General features: G+C 41.4%; 1 protein-coding gene across 3 annotated transcripts in view; it reads left to right on the forward strand.

Moving 5' to 3' along the window:
- Window positions 1–16855, forward strand: part of Mcmbp (minichromosome maintenance complex binding protein) — a 52780-nt gene that overhangs the window by 7737 nt on the left and 28188 nt on the right. For all 3 annotated transcript variants that reach the window (XM_035442174.1, XM_027404458.2, XM_027404457.2), the window contains exons 2-4: window positions 12890–12975; window positions 13732–13872; window positions 13957–13998. In XM_035442174.1, the coding sequence (XP_035298065.1) occupies window positions 12890–12975; window positions 13732–13872; window positions 13957–13998 (269 nt within the window). The remainder of the gene's footprint in view (window positions 1–12889; window positions 12976–13731; window positions 13873–13956; window positions 13999–16855) is intronic.

A 16855-nucleotide genomic window follows, 5' to 3' on the forward strand; every position in this document is an offset into this window, starting at 1 on the left:
TAGTTTTTTGGTTTTTTGAGACAGGGTTTCTCTGTGGAGGCTGTCCTGGAACTTGCTCTGTAGACCAGGCTGGTCTCGAACTCACAGAAATCTGCCTGCTGGGATTAAAGAGGTGTGCCACCAAGGCCCGGCTACATTATTGAGATTTTTATTTTAATTTCTCCAGTAACAAGTAACATCCTATGTTACATTGGCATTTGGGTGTACTCTTTGAAGACATGTCTGTTAGAATCTGGGTGTGGTGTCTCGTGCATGTAGTCTCAGCCCCTGGAAGGCCAAGGGAGACAGTTTGGTTTGCTGAAGGTCTGTCTGAGGGCAGCCTGAGCTACATAACAGCGTGTTCTAGACCATCTGTTCAAGTCCTTTGCAGTCAGTGAGTAGGTGAGCCAGCATTTCATGTATCACAGGCTGGCTGTGTGCATGCTAGGCAACCATTCCATCACAGAACTGGTCCCAACCTCTTCTTTCTTTTTAAAACTAGGTCTCATGTATTCTAGGCCAGCCTTAGACTCACTATGTAGGCAAGGTTTTAAAGTTACCCTGCTTTTTATTGAATTGTGGAATTTTGTTTCCTTCTCTCTAGTCCACAAGCGTAGCTAGGGATTGAAGTCAGGTCTTTTTGGTTGATACAGAAGGTTTTCTCCTCCTTAACAATGCAGCTATTAATCTTTAATTTTGATAAATCTAACTTATTTTCTTTTGCTTATATTTTGGAGTGTCCATATATTTGCCCATCCCTTTTGTTTTTTTTGATAGCGTGTGAGTTAGGGTTCTAAAGTCTTTTGCATATAGCTATCCAGCTTTTCTAGTCCCATTTGTTGAAGAGACGATTTTCTCCTTATAGTTTTGGCGCCTTTGTTGAAAAATCAGTTGATTACAGCTGTGCGGCTTTATTTCTGAACTCCATTTCTACTCTGTGGTCTGTATGATTTTTCTCCATACCAGTACTTCTTGACTGTTAACGGGTTTGTGCTGTTTTGTTGTTGAGGGGTCGTGTGTGTGCGTGTACATGTCCAGTAGACATCAGAGGATGGCATTGGATATCCTGCTTCATCATTCTCCATTTTATTCTCTTGAGGTAGGGACTTTGACTAGACCAAAGTTTACAGCTTTGACTAAGGGGGGCTGTCTAGCCAGTTTTAGAATCTACCTGTCTCCACTCCCTGTGCTAGAGATATAGGCTCTCCTGGCCATACCCAGCTTTTATGTATGTGCTTGTGATTTGAATTCAGGTCTTACTCTACTTGGTAAGCTCTGGGTCAGCAAAGGCCTCTGTCTCAAAAAGTGACACCTGTTGTCCTCTGGGTTCATACACATATACCTAGAATCCCAACACTCGAGATGGAAGCAGGAAGAGCGCTAATTTCAAGCCCAGCCTGGGCTAAAGAGTTAGACTCTTTGTAAATAAATAAAAGCTTGGGTGCTGGGCAGTGGTGGTGCACACATTTATTTAATCCCAGCACTTGGGAGGCAGAGTCAGGTGGATCTCTGAGTTCTAGGCCAGCCTTGTATACAGAGGGAGATCCAGAACAGCAAAAGCTACGCAGAGAAACCCTGTCTTGAAAGAACAAACAAAAAGATTGGGTGAGAGAGGGTGATTGAGGGTTTTATCTTAGTGGAGAATATGCTTACCATGTTTGAGACCCTAGAGAGGGACAGCTAAGCATTGGCTATTACTGTTTATAATTTAGAACACCATTATTTTAAACAGTACTTGCTTTTACAATCATTTAAAACTGTTTTCCAGGACAGGCACCAAAACAATACAGAGAAGCCCTGTCTCAAAAAACCAAAAAAAAAAAAAAAAAACAAAAAACAACCAAACAAAAACCGACAACAAGAACAAAAGCTGTTTTACGTTCACAGGAGAATTGAAAGGTAGAGATTTTCTATGCAAGACCTTCCCTTCCCCCAGAGAAGTGTATTTGTCATAATGAATAAATCCTCATAGGGCGAGCGAGATAACCTGAATTCCATCCCTAGAACCCAGTCTAAAGGTGGAAGGAGAGAATGAATTTCACAGATTCTGGGTCCAATGTGGACCCAGATTAAATTCCCAGTAACCACATGGTAACTGTAACTGCCTGCCACTCCAGTTCCATGGGCTCTAATGCCCTCTTCTGACCACTGCCAGCCCCCACATGGTATATATGTTTTCATCCAGGCACCACACCTACATATACAATAAAATGAATAGTTATTTAAAAAGTATTCCTATGACCTTTGCAAACAAGGCCCTGCCCTAAAAATTTATAGAGAACCTACATTCATGTTACCATCCAAAGTCCATAATTTCTATTCATTGATAGGGTAGAGTGATAGGAATGTATTTAGCTTAGTGACAAACTGCTACACTGTCTTCTATAGCGGCTTATGGATTTTTGCTTTCCAGCAGCAGTGAATGAAAATTGCTGCCCTTCACAACTGCTGCCAAGGCAAAGCACTCTTTGCTGACCTGCATCCTGGACTTGTTCTTTTTACAGACCAGTGTGAACACTTCCTCCTCATCTGCATGTAGTGAATTATCACCACTCCATAGTGCTCATTCTTCCTGTGTGTGTGAGTATGCAGGAACACGGGTATCCCTTTTTTTCTGACAGTTTCCTTCATGGAACAGAATAGTAGTAAGTCTAGCTTATCCTTATTTTCTTTTGTGGCGTATGCCTTTAGCATTTTATTTGAACAGTCAAATTTTTGGCCATCTAGGTTTTCTTCTGTGTGGTACTATGAGTTTTATAATGTTACAACTTTTCTTTTTTTGTTTGTTTGTTTGTTTTTTTTCTTTAAGTTTGGGGTTTTTTTGTTTTTGTTTTTCTTTTTTTTAAGATTTTATTTATTATGTATACAATGTTCTGCTTGTATGTGTGCCTGCAGGCCAGAAGAGGGCACCAGATCTCATTATAGATGGTTGTGAGCCACCATGTGGTTGCTGGGAATTGAACTCAGGACCTCTGGAAGAGCAGTCAGTGTTCTTAACCTCTGAGCCATCTCTCCAGCCCTTGTTTGTTTTGTTTTTTTGAGACAGGGTTTCTCTGTGGCTTTGGAGGCTGTCCTGGAACCAGCTCCTGTAGACTAGGCTGGTCTTGAACTCAGAGACTGCCTCCCGAGTGCTGGGACTAAAGGCATGCGCCACCACCGCCTGGTGAGTTTTATAATGTTGCAATTTTTTGTTTGTTTGTTCAGTTCTGTGATCTATTTTAAGTTAATTTTGTGACAGACTTGAGGTTTGGTCCTAAATTGCAATTTTTGGAGTGATACTCGTTTGTTCCAACATGGTATCTTACAGTCCTTTCTCCTTTGTATATTGTGGTATTACTTTTGCTGCTTTGAAAGTTCAGATGGCTACACCGTGATAAACTTTCAGGCTATTTATTTTGTTTCATTGATGTTTCCTTTTGCCGATACTATACTTGTGGTTTTTTGTTGTATTTTCTTTTCTTTTTTTTTGGGGGGGGGGTTTGAGACAGGGTTTCTCTGGGTAGCTTTGGAGCCTATCCTGGCACTCACTCTGTAGACCAGGCTGGTCTTGAACTCACAGAGATCCATCCACCTTCCTCTGCCTCCTGAGTGCTGGGATTAAAGGCGTGAGCCACCAACTCCTGGCTCATTTTTTCTTTTTTTGACTGGGTGCCATGTGATGAATGCAAGCTTGCCTTGAACTTGTTAATAACCAAGGATGGCCTTGAACTTGATCTTACTGTTTTTGCCTAGTGCTGCAATTATAGGTGTGTAAAAGTGTTTGCCACCACCGCCTGGTGTATTTTAATAAAAATTTAAAGCAGAAAAAGCCAAGCGTGATGGTGAACACTTTTAATCCCAGTATCTGGGAAGCAGAGGCTGGAGGATCTCTGAGTTTAAGGCCAGCCTAGTCTACATAGTGAGTTAGTTCCAAGCCAGCCAGGGCTACACACTGAGACCCTTTCTCTTTAAAATGAAGAAAAGGAAATAAAAAGAAAAAAAAGGGAATGATCTTATTGGGCAGCAAAATGGCTCTGTGGATAAAGGTGCCCAGTGACCTGAGTTCAATTACTGGGACGCACTTAGTAGAAGATAATTGACCATTGAAGTTGTCCTCTGAACCCATACACACACACACACTTATTGTATGTATGTGCACACATTTTGTATACCAGGAGACAATATCTGGTATCTTCCTCTCTTGCTATCCCCACCTTATTTTTCTGAGATGGCATCTTTCACTGAACCTGGAATTTGCTATTCTACTACAGGCTAGTCAGCAAGCTTCTCCCCCTATCTCCATCCCCTGTGCCCTACCCGGCTTTTGCATCAATGCTAGAGACATGAGGTCAGGTCCTTATGCTTGTGTGCACTGGACTGTCTCCCTAGACTACCTTTTATTTTAGGTCTGCTCTTGTTAAAGTCCTTAGTTATGATTGCTATTCACTTTTAGTTCTGTTGCTTGCGTATTTGAGGTGGTTAGACAAATATACCTGTTATATTTTTCATGGACAGTGTTACGTTTTTATTCTTTTGTTTTTGAGGCAGGGTCTCAAAATGTAGCCCAGGATACCCTGTAACTTGTGACAAAGCCTCCTGCCTCAACCTTCTGAGTGATGGGATTATAGGTATGCATACCAAGTTGAGTTGAGATAATTAAGATGTATTTGTTTTATGTTCTTTCTTACTGAACAGAAATGTAACATTACTTCTAGCCTGTCATCAGTCTTGTCTGATTGGACTAATTAATTTTTAAGATCTTTAAACTTTTATTTTGTTTTATGGTGTTTTGCTTCCTTGTATGTTTGCAGCCTTTGTTTACCTGGTGCTGGCAGAGGCTAGAAGAGGGTGCCAGATCCCCAGAAACTAGAGTTACAGAGGTTGTGAGCCACTCTGTGGGTGTTGGGAACTGAACCCTCCTCTTCTCGAAGAATAGTAAGTGCTCTTAACTGCTGAGCCATGTCCCCAGCCCCAAGTTTTTGTTTGTTTGTTTGTTTTTTATTTTTCAAGACAGGGTTTCTCTGTCTAGACTAGGTTGGCCTAGAACTCACAGAGATCCATTTGCCTCTGCCTTTGGAGTGCTGGGATTAAAGGGCATGTGCCACCACAGCCCAGCAGCCTCAAGTTTTAAAATAGTTTTTAAAGCTGTCCGGAGACACATAGCTTTGCAGCAGGTCAGTTACCAGCATCAAAGCTTCAGAAGGCATGCTGCAGATACTGGCGAGGCTGAAGGGTATGGAACATGTGTGACACAGTTGAAGAACGCTGCTTCTACAGTAGCTGGGAAGTTAGTAGAGCTAGCTCCTGAAGCTCTGAGAGTGCCCACCAACCAAGTAGGCTCATTTAGTGTACTCACCTCCCAGCCCCAGCACGGGCACTGTCCAAGCACACATGGAGCTTTTGCCAAGAAAAATCATTCTGAGGTATGAACAAGTATCAACAAACTTCAAAGAAGGGAAATCATCATGTGTGATCTGTAGTAAGAGGGCATTGGAAATCAGAAAGATGATAGAAAAGCTCAGACTTGTAGAACACTTATAACAGTTAATAGATGATAAAGAAGTCCCTATGAAACTTAAAATTATTTTCAGCCAAACAAAAATGAAAACGTAAGATCATTCTCTAAGTACAAACAGAGACGTTGCTGTGTTTGTACTTAAAAAGAAGGATTCAAGCATTGTTTCCATGTATAAAATCAGAAACGAAGGCTAAAACCCAAGTCATAGAAGAAAAGGAAATAATAAAGGAAGAACAGAAATCAAGGATTTAAAACATAAGAAAGAAGCAAATCACAACCTTTTTTTTTTTTTTGAGACAGTTTCATGTACATGCTGCCTTTGAACTCACTAGTAGGTGAAGTTGATCTTTTTAAAAAAATTATTTTTATTTTGTATGTATTGGTATTTTGCCTGCATGTAAGTCTGTGTGAGGGCAATGGATCCTAGAGTTACAGACAGTTGTAAGCTGCCATGTGGGTCATGTGGGTGCTGGAATTGAACCCTGGTCATCTGGGAGAGCAGCCAGTGCTCTTAATGACTGAGCCATCTCTCCAGCTCCAGTGAAGGTGATCTGAAACCTTTCTTTTGGTTTTTCAAGACAGGGTTTCTCTGTGGCTTTGCTGGTCTCGAACTCACAGAGACCTGCCTGCCTCTGCCTCCCTAGTTCTGGGATTAAAGGTGTTCGCCACCACTGCTCAGCTAACCTTCTTTCTTATAACATTCTATTTACTGTCGTGACCCAGCTTGTCTCAGCTTTAGCCCACGACAGCCATGACAGCCATGAGGTTCGTCCTGAGTGGGTGTGTGGACCTGGAAGCTCCCAGCAACCCAAGGGCGATAAAGATCAAACACATCTTGTCATCTTCAGAGAGCTCTCAGTTCCATGTTGTGGAACTAGAGTCATTTCTTTATTAGCCATCTTTTCTGGTGTTCTTAACCATCCTGCCAATACCACGAGGAAAACATTTCTCTCTTTGTTCCCTCTCTGCTTTTGTCACTTGCCCCTACTAACCCTAACCTTCTGTCCTCACAAGTTACACACCTCTTGCTCCTCCGCCCAGGTGAGAGCCTATTCAGATGCTTAGGCACACACAGATGCAAATAAGAGGCATATAACCCTGAGGCCATGGTAAACAGTAGTAGCCTTACTGACATTAACAATACAATAGTGGGCCAGAGCTTTCCGGTGCTCCATGTTTAGTGAAACCAAAGGCCCGGATCTCAAAATATTCCGTAGTGGAAAGATTTTGGTCCCCCACAATTTACTATTTCGGGAAGTTTGTGCATGTTTCGATAGTGTGGGTGTGGTGGTCAGAGGACCATTTGGGTCTAGATTCTCTCCTTCTTTGAGGCATTGAGCTCAATTGATCCTTTAAGCACATCTGTTCAGTGAGTTATTTCAGTGGCCATGTAGTTAACTTTCTGATCCTTCTTGCCTCTATCTCCTGAGTGTTAAAATCGCAGGCATGCATCATCACACCTGGTTTATGCAAGTGACCTAGGTTTTCATGCACGTTAGACATTACCAACTAAGCTACATCTGCAGCTCCCTCTTTGCTTTTTAAGTATGTATGGGGTATGGGGGTAATTGGGGATTGAACCACTGAACTACATCCCTAATCTTTTATTTCCTTTTTATTATAAAAATTGATAAACCCCTAGCTAGACTAGCAAAGAAAAAAGAAGACAAATTACCCATACCAGGAATAAGAAGGTAATGCCACCATAGACTGCACATATTGAAGGATAATGACTAACAGAGGACCTATGGATATACATATTCAGCAACTTCCTGTTCCTGCAGTAACATACCAAGCATAGTGGCTTGAAGCAATATAGATTCATTACTTTACATCTCTAGAGGCCAGAAGTGTGACATATGAGTATCACTGGCATAAAAATCAAAGCAGGATTGTCAGCAGGATTTGCATCCCTATCTGGAGGTTCTGAGAGAGAATCTGATTCCATATGTCTCTGAGGTGTTTTTTTTTGTTTGTTTGTTTGTTGGTTTGTTTTTCGAGACAGGGTTTCTCTCTGGCTTTGGAGGCTGTCCTGGAACTAGCTCTTGTAGACCAGGCTCGTCTCGAACTCACAGAGGATCTGCCTGCCTCTGCCTTCCGAGTGCTGGGATTAAAGGCATGCACCACTGTCTCTGAGTTTTAAAGAGCCTGGCTACCAGACTGGGAAACAGCTCACTTGGCTTACAAGCATGATGACCTGAGTTTAATCCCAGAACTCACAAATAAAAGCTGGGTTTAGAATCCCAGCACTGGGGAGATGGAGATGGGCAAATCCCTGTGGTTTGCTGGCTAGTCAGCCTACCTACTTGGCAAGTTCCAGGCTAGTGGGATACCCTATCCAAAAAAAAGTGAACAGTCCCTGACAAGTTTGACCCTTGCACATACTTTACCCACCCCCTCGCGTGTCCCATAAGAGTCTGTTTACATTAAAATGGCTTTCGCCAGGTTGGGTCATGGTGATCCATGTCTTTAATCCCAGCACTCAGGGAGGCAGAGGCAGGTGGATCTCTGTAAGTTTGAGGACAGTCTGGTCTACAGAGTGAGTTTCAGGACAGCCAGAGCTATACAGAGAAACTCTTTCTCAAAAAACAAAAAGAAAAAAATGGCCTGAGCATTTTCAGCCTTTAAAATCAACAAATTGTACCATTTTCCTATCACTCTGATTTGTCACAGGTTCTTACTGTGTAGTCTGGGCTGGTCTGGATAGAACTCAGCCACCTCCTCCACTTGATACCTAGCTAGCTTGTTACACATTTCCTCCTCAGTCTCCTCCCTCCTTGTTTCAAGGTTGCCGATTTTGGACTTCAGTTATGGGGAGTAAGCTCTGCCAGGGCATTCTGTGTACCATAATCACAAACTATCCAACTTGCCTTCCCTCTAGCCCCTCACACAGTCCCCACTGTGCTGTCTTTATGAACTGGCCTGGTCTAGTTCTCATACTAAATGGAACCATCCTATTTGTCTGGTTAAGTCTCCCTTAGCAAAATGTCTTTAGGGTCTATCTCTGTTACTCTCCTTCCTTCCTTCCTTCCTTCCTTCCTTCCTTCCTTCCTTCCTTCCTTCCTTCCTTCCTTCCTTCCTTCCTTCCCGGGAGCACAGGATATTGGTATGTTGTTTTTGGTTTTTCGAGACAGGTTTTCTCTGTGTAGCTTTGGCTGTCCTGGAACTTGCTTTGTAGACCAGACTGGCCTCGAACTCAAAGAGATCTGCTGGGTTTTTGTTGTTGTTTTTAAATTCTTATGGCTCTTAGGGGGCCCTCCACCAGCTCCCAAATAAATCACATGTGGAGGCTTATTCTTTCTTATCAATGCTCAGCCTTAGCTTGGCTTATTTCTAGCCAGCTTTTCTTAAATTAGCTATCTACCTTTTGCCTCTATTTCTGTATATATCTTTTCTTTCCTTCTTATTCTGTGGCTGGCTGTGTGACTGGCCCCTTCTCTTCTTGATCCTTGATCTTCCTTTTTCTTCCTCTATTTATTCCCTCTGCCTCCAACCTCGCCTATCCTTTCTCTTGCCTTGCTATTGGCTGTTCCGCTCTTTATTAGACCAATCAGGTGTTTTAGACAGATAGAGTAATCAGATTTACACAGTTAAACAAATTCAACATAAAAGAATGCAGCATAACTTTACATCATTAAACAAATGTTCCACAGCATAAAAGAATGTAACATAATTTAAAACAATATTCTTTGGACCACCAGCTCCCAAATAATGACATGGAGACTTTTTATGAAAGCTTAGCCTTAGTATAGGCTTGTTCCCAGCTAGCTCTTCTTTTGTTTGTTTGTTTTGTTTTGTTTTTTGAGACAGTGTTTCTCTGTGGCTTTGGAGGCTGTCCTGGAACTAACTCTTGTAGACCAGGCTAGTCTCGAACTCACAGAGATCCTCTGCCTCTGCCTCCAGAGTGCTGGGATTAAAGGTGGGCGCCACCAACACCCGGCCCCAGCTAGCTCTTAAAACTTAAATTAACCCATTTATATTCATCTACATTCTGCCAGTGTGACTCAGTACTGTATGTCCAACTTCCTCTGCATCTAGCTGTCAAATCTGCCACCTCCAGATTCCTTCCCAGAGTTCATGTCTTTCCCCAGAATTCCTGTCCTCTCCTGCCTAGCTATTGACCATTCAGCTCTTTATTAAACCAATCATAAGGTACATTAGGCAGGTGAGGAAGGACAAAGACATATCTTCACACAGTGTATAAAAAGATTATCCAAACAGCCTACCCCTGGGATTAAAGGTATGCACCACCACTAGGCCTAAGGATATTCTTTGAAACAAAAATTAAATATTTATATGCAAAAATGGAAATCTTAACCTAAACCTCATACTTTATATAGAAATTAACTCAGTTGGTCATACATCTAAAAAGAAAATTTGGAGTATGGCACTAAGGTTGTATTTGTTCTTCATTTCTAAAGTGTGTGTGTGTGTGTGTGTGTGTGTGTGTGTGTAAATGAGGGGTAGTCCATGTGTGGAGGTCAGAGGACAGCTTGGGTGAATCACTTCTCTCCTTCCATCTGGGGATTGCACTGTCATCAAGTTTGGCCCAGTTAAGGGAAAATGTTTGGAAACCCTAAAGCAAGTGTTTTTTTTTTTTTTTTTTTTTTCTGACAGACTCAACTCTATCACAGTTAGAAACAGTTCCCCTTAGTTGGCATCTATTTAGAGCAGCCATGTGGGAAATAAAAAGGCTTGCCAGACATGTGGGATGGGGTGGGGGTGGGGATTAGCTGTGTTCTGTAGATAACTAACTCTGCTTTTCTTCTCACCACCTGTAAGAGCAGATCATACTGTATGTGTGTAGTGGAGAACTGGTTGCCACTTTGGGTGATGACTCTCCATATGTATTGAAGGCTAGAGCATCACTTATATGGTAGTATGATTGGTGCTGAAGGACAGAACTACAATCTAAAGGGTTTTTTTTTTTTTTCCTGTTTTGTTTTTACTTCATTTGAGATTGGTTCATGTAGCTCAGGCTGGCCTTATACTCACTATGTAACTGACGGACCCTGAACTCCTACCTCTACCTCCCAAATGCTGAGGTTACAGCTGTGTCATTTATGCACTCATAAGATTTTTCCTCCCAATTTTGTAGTGTTGGGAGTTCGACCTGAGACCTTGTGTGTCTTAGACAAGCACTCTGCCACTGACCTACATCCTTAGCCCAGTTTAAAGATCTTATTTGGCCTTATTTTTGATGCTAGAGCTAGGCAAGGCAACACTGGGCTGTTGGTGCCAAAAAAAACCCAAAAGTACAAATTTAGTTTTTTTTAAAAAGAGTTTATTTATTATGCATACAACATTCTGCTTCCATGTATATCTGCACACCACAAGAGGGCACCAGATCTCATAATGGATGGTTGTGAGCCACCATGTGGTTGCTGGGAATTGAACCCTGGAAGAGCAGTCAGTGCTCCTAACCTGAGCCATCTCTCCAGCCGCAAATTTAGTTTATTGATTTTAATTTTTGTTTTGTTTTTTCTTTAGAATTCTAGAACAGGCAATACTTTATTCCATCAGATAGTTAAGATTTTAATAGGCCAAGAACAATTTATTAAGCCTAAAGACAGTAGAAACAAAGGGGAAACAGATTGTTTCCAAGGAACTTTCCTTGACAGGTGGGCCACAGGGCTGAATAACTAAGAAACAACTGGTTAGTATTTGGATGCCTAAGGCCACTCACTGGCATAAAGAATACAATGAGAGATGCTAATTGCCTGGCCAGTTCAAACTGATTGATTGGAGAATTTGCCTGTGCTTTTCTCCTGGCTTCTTGGAAGATCAGGTAAAAAGCTTAGTTTCATGGTGTTTTGGTGACACAGAACTTTTTAGCATGGAAACTGCATTTTATTTTATGTGTGCTTTCTGTGCATTTGCTCTTCAAAAACAATGACCTGCAATTTTAACACATCATATTTGACTGAAGTCTAATCATAAGGAAAAACATCACACAAATCCAAAATTTAGGGGTTGGAGGTCTTGCTTCAGAGCCCAGGCAGGAAGTCTTGCTGGGTTTACCATCATGCTCAGCCCAATTTTTATTTAAAGCATTTGGGTGGTTTGTTTTTTGGATTTGTTTTGTTTGTTTGGTGTCTTATTGATGTGAAAAGGCACCATGACTATGGCAACTCTTATAAAGGAAAACATTTAATTGAGGTGGCAGGGAGCATAGCAGTATACGGGCAGATGTGGCACTGGCTACTTCTTGATTAGAAGGCAATAGGAAGTGGACTGTGACTCTGGGCAGTATCTTGAACATATGTGAGACCTCAAGGCCACCTCCACTGAGACACACTTCCTCCAACAAGACCATACCTACTCTAACAAGGCCACACCCCTAATAGTGCCACTCCCCTTGGGGGCCATTTCTTTCAAACCACCACATTTGTTTTGGTTTTTATTTGTTTCAAGACAGGGTTCTGCTGTGTAGCCCTGGCTGCCCTGGAACTTGCTCTGTAGACCAGACTGATCTCCCCAGTGCTGGGATTAAAGGCTTGTGCCACCACAATGAGGCTAATGGAAAATATTCTTGTCTGGCATTGCCACATAGATGGTTGGTTGTATCACAGCCTGTAGATCTGGCTCAATGGTTAAGAGCACTTTACTGCTCTTGCAGAGGATCCAGATGTTGTTCCCATCACTTACTAATTTAGGTGGCTCACAGCCACTTGTAATTCTAGTTCAGGGAGATATGGTGCCCTCTTCTGGCACCTGTGCTCATGTATACATCTCACACACAGATACACATAATTGAAAAATAAGTCTTTTTTTAAAAAGTATTTTAAGTGTTATAATAGCTGTTTAAACTTATGATCATCTTAAGAAACACAGTGAAATATTTAGAAGGCAAATGAATATAATGCATGCAACTTTAATGGGTTAGACAAGACTATTATGAGTGATCCAACAAATGGTCAGACAAATGGAGCAAAGATACAGGTGCTCTTTGTACTCTTTATGTAGGTTAAAAACTTCAAATTATTGCCAAATTACCTTAGTTAAATCCTCAGGAGTCAACTCGTGCAAGTTGCTCTCTGGCCTACTTGCATGTGTGCATGCCCATATGCACACTAAATAAGCATGATTTTTTAAAAAAAAATTCACAGCTTTCCATTTCAGGGTGTATTACTATACATAAAAGTATTTCAAGCTGAGTGTTTTACCTCCTGTAGCTTGGGCTGGTCTAAGTGAGCCTCATACTATTCCACAGGTGTTGACTCAGTTGTTAATGCTGGAGAGCTATGGGCCAGCAGCCTGGGTTTGTGGTGCCCAGCACCCAGCAGGGAAGCTCCTGGAATGCCTGTGAAATGTCGCAGTTGCTCTTGTATTAACTATTATGCTTACATGTTACTGACTTAAACATAATCTGTTGGTCCATGTTATGCTTCAATGACCATATTTCTCTTTCAGCCCAAAATGGAGTTAATCCTGACTGGGAGAAAAAAGTTATTGAATACTTCAAGGAAAAGCTGAAGGAAAACAATGCTCCTAAATGGGTAAGCTTACTGCTGTTTGCAGGGAGAGAGGGAGAGTTACTGGCTATAGTTTGTCAGTGGAATAGAAACCCCATAGGATTAGAAGTAGAGAATGAGTACAAACTACTACTGTACATATGCATTAAAAGGCTTTGGTCTGATGCTTCAGAGTTGTACCTCTAGGTGGCAGTAAATGACTTTTCCTGCCTGGTAAACTGGTTTCTAAGAGTAGTTATCACCTATGTTTTGTTCCCTCCTAAAAGAATTGGCATGTGGGGATGGGGTGGGGGTTTGGGGTTGGTGGGGTGGAGGGGTGAGGGGAGGGAGAGGGAGCTGGGATTGACATGTGAAGCAAGCTTATTACTAATTTAAATAAAAAATAAATTAAAAAAAAAGAATTGGCATGGGTTAATGTTCAGAGGACTCATCAAAGTGCATGCCTTTCTGTTTATTGAAAGGGTTCAGGAATCCTTTGTAGGAGGTGATACCTACAGTCTGGGGCCTTAGGAGGCTGACCCAGGAGGATCGTGTTGGGGCCAGCCTTGACTATTAGTGAATTCCAGACCATTCTGAGCTACAAAGTGAGACTGTGTCTTAAAAAGAGAGAAAACAAACAGAACATAGAGAAAACAGGCGGGCTGGAATAAAAGCTGTGTGTGCTTTAGAAGGCACAGGAACTTGGAAGAAGTCGGCTTCCAGATAGGACTAGATTTTGAATGTGTTTGCACTTAACATTTACAGACAACAACTTTGCTGACTTGCTTGTTTTCTTTGAAGGTACCATCATTGAATGAAGTTCCCCTTCATTATTTGAAACCTAACAGCTTTGTCAAGTTTCGTTGCATGATTCAGGATATGTTTGACCCTGAGTTTTACATGGGAGTTTATGAAACAGTTAACCAGACCACAAAAGCACGAGTATGTATTGCTTTCTTTTTGAGCTGTTATAACCTATAATATTAATTATACTTATATAATCCTTGTCTCTTGTTTTGGTAATAGGTTCTTCATTTTGGAAAATACAGAGATGTAGCAGAATGTGGGGTATGTACATTTTATGGTATTTTTTTGTTGTTTTGGTTTTTCGTGTGTTTTTCGAGACAGGGTTTCTCTGTGGCTTTGGAGGCTGTCCTGGAACTAGCTCTTGTAGACCAGGCTGGCCTCAAACTCACAGAGATCTGCCTGCTTCTGCCACCTGAGTGCTGGGATTAAAGGCCTTCAAACACCTACGCCCGGCTGTTCAAAAACATTTTTACATGATTTATTTCCATCTAAAAAGAGAATTCATTTTTCTTTGGTTGGTCCTCAACATACTTGTCTTGTGTGAATGAGTTCTTAAAAATCAGGCAGAATATTTTTTATTTGTCTTTAAAAGGGTTTTTCTGACATTATTTTCTTATTTGTCTTTTAAAGATTTCTAGCAATATTGTAAATACCAAGATTCTTCCTCAGTATTTGTGACTAAAAGCACAGTGTATGATTGTTTCTTTAGACAAAAGTGAAAGATTAACTTAGACTTAATACTTCTCAATTAGATGTAATTAAATATTTGTGGGTTTTTTGTTGTTTTGTGGGGCAGAGGGCACAGACCATGAAGATCAAAGGACATTCACGTATGGGTCTGAGGGCTCAAACTCAGGTAATTAGGCTAGACAGAAAGTGCCTTTGCCCACTAAACTAGCTTGTCACTGCCTCAATTAAATACGATTAAATCTCACCCTGATTTTTTAGGGGAAGGTTGTTTTTTTTTGGGGGGGGGTGTTGTCAGAGATTAAAGAAGCATAGACCTTATGAAAGTGAAGCATGACCTTTACTAAGTTGAGCAATACCCCCAACTTAAAAACATACCATTTTGTGTGTAGCCTGACTGGCCTGGCCTGCAGCTCATATCCCTCTGCTTCCACTAGCCAGGTGATGGGTCTGCAGGTGTGTTACTACCACGCTTTACTCTACATGTAGGTTTTACAACAAACTTTGCATTGCTAGAAAGACGTAATGAAAGTACTCTTCCACATTAGTAACAGGGAATGCACAGAGTATTGGGTGTCATGTAGTTACAAAAAGTCAATTGAAGTTCATTTTGACACCTGTTCAGCATGTGGTGTCTTGGCTGGGGCTGTGAAAGTTTATTTTTATTTTAACAGTGAAAGAGACTGTTAGCATAGCTAAAGAAACCAGATAGCTTATAGTGTCTCCTGTGTTTTTCATGTGTTTTCTGTTGAAACACAGAGCTTAATTGTCAGTTGTTGGGAAGAAAATAAGAATTCAAGGTGGGATTAAAGCAGGCAGGTCAGTAGGAAGGTGAGGCCTCTGTGTTTACCTTTTCTGGGTCTAGCTCTCTGCTTTATGGACCCAGAACCTTCACTCAACATGGACAGAAGTTTCTGCCCACCCGACCCCACAGCAGTTTTAGTCCCAAATAAACACACAGAATCTTACATTAATTATAAACTGTTTGGCAAATGGCTCAGGCTTCTTACTGGGCAGTATTCTCTTAATTATTAATCCATTTCTTTTAATCTATGTATCTCCACATAGTCTTGGCTTGCCGACCTGGGTCTTTTGCTTCCTAGGTGGCTACATAGTATCTCCCTGACTCCACCTCCTACCTTTCTCTATCTCTGTTTGGATTTCCTGACTAGCTAAATCCTGCCTGTCCATTGGCTGAAACAGCTTTATTCGTCAACCAATAAGAGAAACATATTCACAGCATACAGAAGGACATCCCCTATGAGCTCCATCATGAGGAGCTTTTTACTTTTTATTTACTCAGATCTCCCAGGAGTTGATGGCTAGCTCTAATTAATACAGCTGTCTTACAAGTATTAGTACAATTCTGAAGAGTTGTCCTAGTTGAATGAGTGCTCCAGTTTAGTGAGCTGATGGGATAGAAACCCAGCTCTAGCTAGGAGCTGCAGGGGCTTCTGACAGTGACTCAGTCGTGGGGACTCACTTAGAGACAGATTCCCTTGATCTTACAAGGGCTTCAGGCTTTGCTGTGTCTTCTAGAATGAGACAATGTGATGGCATGTTAGTAGAGTGACTTTATCAATGCTTCCTTAAGAAGTCCAAACATTACTTTGTAAGGTTCCATCCTCAGGGTATAGTAGCATAAATTGACAAGTCAGTAATCTTGGCATGACACTGCCACAAACTCAGAGTTTGTGTGCCAGACAAACAACAAGAAAGGCAGAAAACTTAATTTGAGGGTAGAAAATATAGCTGAGATAATAGAATGTTTTCCTATCACACATGAAGCACCGGGTTCAATCCCCAACACCCAGGAAATGGATCAGAAATTCAAGGTCATCCTCAGCACATAGTGAGTTTGAGGCCAGCCTGGGACACATAAGATATTGTTTCAAAAACAAAAACTGAAAAACAATTTCTTGCTTAAATGAGTAAAATGTGTGATACATGTGTGAAAATGATGTAATGAAACTGGTGACTTTATGTGCTTTAAGGTGGGGAGATGTTTTCGAGACTGGGTTTCTCTATGTAATAGCCCTGGCTGTCCTGTAACTCTCTGTAGACCAGGCTGGCCTCGAACTCGAAGAGATCCACCGCCTCAGCCTCCCAAGTGCTGGGATTAAAGGCGTGTGCCACCACTGCCTTTTTTATGTGCATTTTTTTAAAACCCAGTTTGTGTCTTATCTCAGTTTCAGGCTGTCCTGAGGGACTGTTTTTCCATTTTAGGACTATGTCTTTCTTAGCAGAACAAAGGAAGATATACTAAGGAAAACTCTTCACAGCTTTTAAAGTAAATATTTAGACCTCTTTCCCTGGGAAGTAAGGTCTGAATTTTAAATCCATTTCAGAGGTAGCTACTAAATTTTATTGGCATAGGCTGAATTGGGTGGTTTCTATAAAGAGAGATTATTGAGCACTTTTGTCATCTGGA

This window comes from Cricetulus griseus, chromosome 3, assembly GCF_003668045.3.
Source record: "Cricetulus griseus strain 17A/GY chromosome 3, alternate assembly CriGri-PICRH-1.0, whole genome shotgun sequence".
In the NCBI taxonomy this organism is placed as follows: domain Eukaryota; kingdom Metazoa; phylum Chordata; class Mammalia; order Rodentia; family Cricetidae; genus Cricetulus; species Cricetulus griseus.